Here is a 7687-nt window from a genome sequence, read left to right as displayed (position 1 = left end):
TAACAATACTGTTATAGTTCAAAATAGAAAAACTGATCATTTTCGTCTTAAAAAAACCTTCCGCCACAAAATATAGTCCCTAGCTTAATTCTACTTGAATGGAATTTAATCGCGGTTTTTCATTCAATAAAGTTAAATTTGCCCTGTAGAGTTCAAATTTAATGTTAGAACTTAAAAATGATGCAGAATTTTATAAATAAAGGACCTGACCAAAATACGCTCAAAATCTTATACATGTAACTGTAATCTATGTATTTGATTTTCCCCTTTAATTTTCATATCAATTCTAATTATCAACTAAATTTTTTTCATATTTGTTACTAGATAAAATTTACCTGATCGACACTCCAAAACTGCCAACGATGAATAACTAGACATATAGCTAGATGTGCTAAATGAGCATTGGGATACTTCTTTTTCGTCTCCTGTACAAGATAGATAAGTAATCCTTTTCCTGTTATTATAATCACTGTACATAAGTCCTGTCTGACTTCGTCTCGTCGATACGTATGACATATAAAATCTACAAAAAATAATTCAATTATTGCAAATGAATCTCTCTCTCTCTCTCTCTCTCTCTCTCTCTCTCTCTCTCTCTCTCTCTCTCTCTCTCTCTCTCTCTCTCTCTCTCTCTCTCTCTCTCTCTCTCTCTCTCTCTCTCTCTCTCTCTAAGCCGCAGAACTGTAGTTCTCCGAAAAAATATATTGAATGTCAAACCGGAGAGTATCTGCAGAACAGATCCAAAACCTGTAAAACCCTTCGATTTACGCCGCCATTTTTTGGTCGCTCACTTCGAGATTTATTTCTGGTGCTTTTTCAGAATGATATCTTTCAAAGAACATTCTTTTACCCCAAAATAGGAGTAATATATGTGGTAAATTAACGTATGCTATTTCTTAATCGGGAAAAAGCAAAAAATACAAGTAATAAATCAGAAATTCATGAGCGATCATAATCGGCAATGTAAAGCGAAGATTTTTACGTTTGGATCTGTTGTTCTCTTCTTTATCTGTCCAAATTTCTCAAGCAGAGAGATACAGTTCTGCAGCTAAACGGAGAGCTACAATGAACATTCGTTTAAATTATGTTATTAAAGCGCAGACGGTCGGACAATAAGTCTAAAGGACGGAAGAAGAATTGGCAGATGCAACACATGTCTTAAACGTATGTATGATGGAGTCTTTAAAACATGAAACTTATATTACATGGTATTATTACGTCGTTTCTGATATATCAAGTCGACCGCGCGGCGCCGTGGTTAGAACGTCTGCTCTAGAGTCGCGAAGTAAAGAGTTGATCCTTACGTCGCGGGTTCGAATCCAACTGTGGGACGTGGAGATCGGTCCTTCGGATGAAACCGTTTAAACCGAGGTCCCGTGTCACAGTAAGTGCTCGCACGAAAATGATCCATCTCTGCTCAATGGCTTTTAGTGCCGAGTATATGACAAAATTTGCAGCTCTCCACCGGCAAGTGCCGGCTTCTCCATATGAGTGAAAAACTCCTCGAAGGGACGTTAAACAATGTACAATCAATCAATCTGATTTTTTTCCTAAAATTGGAAAAAAAGTGTTCACTAAAAATAAAAAAAGACTTACGATGGTAAACCCAACTGAGTGCAAATAATTTTAGATTCCTCGTTATCCCAGCTGTAACTGGAAGCGATTAGCATCCATTGTTCCTGATGATACATTTGCAAAACTCCGGTATCCCCGATGAATCTTAGTGATTCTAAAATGTTAACAGTAAATTGTATAATTTGAAGTCTCTATTCTAATTAAACGTTTGAAACTGTGCCCAGTGTACAGACAAACTGTAAGCAAGAAAATTTTCAAAATTATTATAGAAATGTACCTAGTCATTTCATTCTTTCATACAAAAAATTTCCATAAAACGAATTAAAATAAATAAAAGAAAATAACAGAGGGAAAAGAAACACTGCATGATAAAAGCTAGCGATTTTATGAGCATCGCCAACAGTTAGAGCATGACACTTTATTTTCTGATTATTCGGTTTCAAGTTAGGTAAAGGTCCCTTAAAGACCCATAAGAGAAAACCTACCGAAACAGCCCAAATGCTTTCCATAAAAACCGACTCGACAATTACAAACAGGAGTAGTTTCTTGATAGGTACAATAGGAAAACGTATTGTTACAGTTGTGCTGATTTTGGACGCAGTCACATGATGGTCCATAAAATCCCGCTTTGCACAGGCATTCTCCTGTCGTCTGGTTACAGGATTTTGTGTTGTTGTTGTTACAGCTACATGGGACACAGTCAAAAGAAGTCGCATTGAAAAACATCATGTTAGGACAATCTGGAAGAGTTTCAATGGGAGGTTAGAAATACTGTCAAATTCATGTAGTAAATCATGTAGATACATGGTTGTTGATTTGTGGAATAGTAAATTATAAGTTATATCTTGTATATTATATATTTTCGGATGAAAAAATTATATCCATGTGCACAGTGCTTATTATTAAGATTTTGATCATGCATAAGCTAATGTACTGGTGTTGTAGAGTAAGACTTCTCCAAAAGCCCAATTTCCTCCTGGAATCTATACTTCAAAGTAAGATTTCCAATCATTGGAAAATTGTGAGAAAGCTGAATTATATAACAATTTATAGATGGTAAATTGGTCTAATAGAAATCGCAATCCATTGCTTTTTAACAGTGGAAGTTTCCCCGCATACCGATGGTAAAATAAATGTTTGGAATTTCCTCTGATGAAAATTTACTCATTAGCCAATTTTCCGTATGGAATATCGTACTTTAAAGTCTGTTTTCACGGGGGATTGGGAATCTCCCAAAAGTGTCGTTTTTAACGGTAGGGGGAGGATTTTGATAGATGATAATCTACTCTACAACACTAGTTCTAATTGATTCAATTTTTTTTAACTACGTGTACAATGCCAAAAATAGATGTGTCTTTCAGGGGCCGATTGGGGTTTTATTGTGTGAAAACTACAATAAAAAAAAAACTCTTTATTTTTATACCATATATAACTTACATTACCTTCAGTGTACATGCCAAGTTTAAGATCTACCGTCCGGGTATTTTTAGGGACCGTCTCAAAATATAGGTACATTTACTAAATGATTATGTAGGAAATTGCCAAATTTTCGCACTTAACAGCAAATTATTAAAATAACACAATAGACTTTTTGTTGAGACCAAACATTTTGATGAGCAATACTATATTGCACATTATGTGTAAGAAACAAAAAATTCTACCGTCTTGTTTCCTGAGGGGACATCTCATCATGCCAAAAATTAACGAATTTTCCTGTTATTTTAGAGTACTACAAAATGGGGAATACAATGGATTTATCTAAACCGATTTAAAAAAGACGGAGAGATTCTCGATTTCTTTATTTTAAATTTCAAGAACATATATTTAAAACTTTTTCTTTTATAACACATTTATTTCCCCTTCTTTTTGAGCTTCACGTTATCATAACGTCAAAACACACACACACACACACACACACACACACACACACACACACACACACACCCTCTCTCACATACACACACAATAATACGACCTCAGTCTACCCATCAGTGGAAAAATCGTTTTAAAAATCCGTTTTATAGATAGAATTGTAGATAAACTTTTCAACCTCGAATTATAATTGTTTTAAATTAAGTGTAAAGTGCTTTAAGACAGTAAATACGCTTAATTTTACTATGATTCGCGAAATATTGCGCAATAAGAACCCCAGTCGCTCCCCCTTAAATTACGAAAAAGTTTTAATGGGATCGTGTAACACACCCTACCGCTTAAACATGTTGCTGTTTCAGCTTTTGCCCGAGGTAGATAGAAGAAATAGTTATCATCCTCTTTTTTATCACACTTGGTGTAATTGAGACTAAGACGAGAAAACTCGTCTTTCATACACGTAGAATCAACTAATTCGGTATCAGGAGGAACTGCATATGACGACAGTTTATTGTAGAACCTACAAATGAAAGAAACAACATAACAACTTTTTTTCCATTGAACACAGTAGTGATGATGAAACATACTTGAATATCTCCATGCCATTCATATAAAATAAGATGGTTTCAGATGAGTAACTGAAAATAAAGAAAACACTAGGTACAAAATTGAGCTAGAAAGTTCATATATTGCAAATGCCAGGTTCCATTTTATTCTTTAAATATACATTCCGCAATGTTTAACATCTTTTTGTACCCTCCATGCACTGTTGCTTAAATTGTATTTCCTTTTACCCCCAAGGCATGCACCAAGGTCTTTGACAATTTGACAATTGACAATTTGTAGTACTAGTCTACAGTTCAACGACTGACTGACTTGTTATCAAAAAAGATAAATTAATAAATATTTGAAAAGCGAGAAGTTGAATGTGTATTATATATTTTCAACAACAAGCCAATGGGCCTTATAGGTCACCTGAGTATCATGTAACAACTTTTCAACAATTGAATTTTGTTCGTTTTTTAAACCAGAGGCCATGAAATTCAAATTCATAATTTTGATAGCGGCACGATTGCTTATCATTACTATATAGTTAGCATGCTTACTTTGGCTTCTTAATACTAAGAGGTAGATCAGGGTAACAAAGAGAAAATGCATTTCCACTTTATAACCAATTGTGCACCCCATCCAAAAGGAACCACAGTGACTGATCCTGGACAAATATTTCAAAAGTTTGGAAATTTTATCAAATTTTATTTCATAATAAATGGTTCATTAATACCAAAGAGCAGATTTTAAAGCATTAATTCATTATCAGACTATGTACCCCTCCCCTTGTACCCCTGACCCAGGGACCCTCCCTAACAAAAAAATACTATAGTAAACTATAGTTAACTATAGTTTACTATAGTTAACTATAGTAAATCAAAGTTCCAAAGTTTTCACCATAGTAAATCAAAGTTCCAAAGTTTTCACCATGGTAAATCAAAGTTCCAAAGTTTTCACTATAGTAAATCAAAGTTCAAAAGTTTTCACTATAGTGAATCAAAGTTCCAAAGTTTTCGCCATAGTAAATCAAAGTTCCAAAGTTTTCGCCAAAGTAAATTAAAGTTCCAAAGTTTTCACCATAGTAAATCAAAGTTCCAAAGTTTTCACCATAGTAAATCAAAGTTCTAAAGTTTTTGCCATAGTAAATCAAAGTTCCAAAGTTTTCGCTAAAGTAAATCAAAGTTCCAAAGCTTTTACTGTAGTAAATCAAAGTTCCAAAGTTTTCACCATAGTAAATCAAAGTTCCAAAGTTTTTACTATAGTAAATCAAAGTTCCAAATTTTACAATAGTACAATAGGTTTTTGATGTTCATATTAATTTTAATATGCAAGGTAATTAATGTATATGCAATGTTTACATTTAACAGTAAAAAAAAGTGTTGACTGAAGCTAATGAAGAAAATATTTTGATTCTAAATGACGCATAATTAAATAAACATTGCTTATTTATCTGTACAAAAAAACAATTTTAACATCAGAATTCCTTTCTTGTACATTATTCTTTTAGGATACGGGTTGGATTTTTAAAAAAGTTCTCTGAAGCTTTTAAGAATTTTAACTTTGCAATTTATCAAAATGTAAAGAATAGGAAGCACAAACATAATTCCACGGGTTTTACAGTACTCGATCAAATTTCCAAAGTTTTTACTATAGTAAATCAAAGTTCCAAAGTTTTTACTATAGTAAATCAAAGTTCCAAAGTTTTTACTATAGTAAATCAAAGTTCCAAAGTTTTTACCATAGTAAATCAAAGTTCCAAAGTTTTTACTATAGTAAATCAAAGTTCCAAAGTTTTTGCCATAGTAAATCAAAGTTCCAAAGTTTTTACTATAGTAAATCAAAGTTTCAAAGTTTTCGCCATAGTAAATCAAAGTTCCAAAGTTTTCGCCATAGTAAATCAAAGTTCCAAAGTTTTCACCATAGTAAATCAAAGTTCCAAAGTTTTAACTTTGGTACTATAGTTAACTATAGTAAACTATAGTTAACTATAGTTTACTATAGTATTTTTTTGTTAGGGCTGTCCTGAAATTAACCATTTTGGAAGAGGCATCTAACTTCGTCATAAATATGTACTTAGATCATTGGCATAATACACAGGGCCAAAGGAAAAGACTTTCAAAGAATTCATGCATTTTCACCATATATTCAATAGAGCCCCACTCAACACCAGAACCCCCGAGCCAGGGGCCCTGAAATCCACAAATTCGGAAGATGCATCCTTCCTCTTCATAACTATGTACATAGTTTATTGGTTTAATACCCAGGAGCAGAGGAAAAGATTTTCAAGAAATTATGCATTTTCACTATATAATCTACATAGTCCCGCGCTAGCAATAGAACCCCTGACCCTGGTGCCATGAAATTCACAATTTTGGAAGAGGCAGCCAAATTCAACATAACTATGTACTTGGTTAAGTTATTAAATGGCCAGGAGCAGAGAAGAAGATTTTCAAAGAAATAATGCATTTTCACTTTATAATCTATTGAGCGCCTCCCTAGCACTAGAACCCCTGACCCTGGGGCCATGAATTTCATCATTTTGGTAGAGGACTCAATGTTGTTAACAAGCAAGCCAACAGTTTTACTGCTTGATGTCCAGGAGTAGAGAAGAAGATTTTTTAAGATTGCATTAATTCTTGTGGTTTTTGGCTCCATCCCTCAGGCCCCAGGGGGGGGCCAGGGACCATGGAATTCACAATTTTTGTTCCCTTTCAAACACAAATGCTTTATGCCAAAATTGGTGAAGTGGTTGCAGAAAAGAAGCTGAAAATGTTCAAATGTTAACGCGCGATGCAGAACGCATGACGACGGACTAAAACAGATAGCAATAGGTCACCTTGGTGACCTAAAAATAAACAGTAATAAATTAAACTAAACATTTCACTTACGTGGGTAGTCCCAATCGTTCACAAACGCCATAATACTGTGGAGTAGAGTACCGTGGAGCATAGCCAGATATCCAGGAATTTCCTATTCTGTATTCCACGTTTTTAAAACTTGATGTCAGATTTCTTGTCGAATTTAGCCTCAAAGAATCTACATATTATATATATATACATATATATATATATATATATATATATATATATATATATATATATATATATATATATATATAAAAAGCACTAAAAAACCAACAACACTGTATATCCTAAATGTCGGATCTACCAAGTAGATACATGGTCACGGATGGAAATTAATATAAAGCACTAAAAATGACCAACGACACGAACAATAGAAATTGTCAAATTTTCGGGACGCCCTGTCCCTTCCTCAGGACAAAGAAAAAAGTTAAAAAGTCATAAGAACAAAGGAAAAAAAGAAACAAAAACAACTAGCACTACTACTAAACTACTAAACACTAGATATTTACATACTTAATTACATGATGAATTGGAAATTTTTAAAAACACTAATAAAGAAAGAAATCCGGACCGCTATGAAATGCGTCCGGTCTATCGGGTATACTCGGGCGAAGTGCGATTTACATAATTGAACGAATTAATTATGCTAATTAATTACAACAATCAGTAAATCGTACATTGTTTCATTCTCTCAAAATGGCGTAACTTTACTTAATAAAGAATAATCGAAGAAAAATAATATAGCAGGGATATTTAAACATATGAATTATGATCAATTATAAATTTTGAAATATTTAAGGACTTATTACCGGGAAAAAATAATTAACAAA

The 7687-nt window shown here is 33.4% G+C and overlaps 1 protein-coding gene across 1 annotated transcript; it reads right to left on the bottom strand.

Annotated features, from left to right (window-relative positions):
• Positions 1-335: 335 nt before the first annotated feature.
• Positions 336-7025, bottom strand: LOC134247533 (uncharacterized; the record flags this gene model as incomplete). The annotated part of the gene is made up of 5 exons (XM_062729880.1): positions 6882-7025; positions 3783-3964; positions 2061-2315; positions 1597-1729; positions 336-523 (listed from the first exon to the last, which is right to left on the bottom strand). Coding segments are annotated over exons 2-5 (694 nt in total), but the record flags the coding sequence as incomplete, so codon positions are not given.
• Positions 7026-7687: the final 662 nt, after the last annotated feature.

The sequence above is a fragment of the Saccostrea cucullata genome, unplaced genomic scaffold (genome assembly GCF_032062105.1).
Source record: "Saccostrea cucullata isolate Sc308-1 unplaced genomic scaffold, CSIRO_AGI_Scuc_v1 ctg20069, whole genome shotgun sequence".
Taxonomy (NCBI): domain Eukaryota; kingdom Metazoa; phylum Mollusca; class Bivalvia; order Ostreida; family Ostreidae; genus Saccostrea; species Saccostrea cuccullata.
This window is presented reverse-complemented; position numbering and strand designations above follow the sequence as displayed.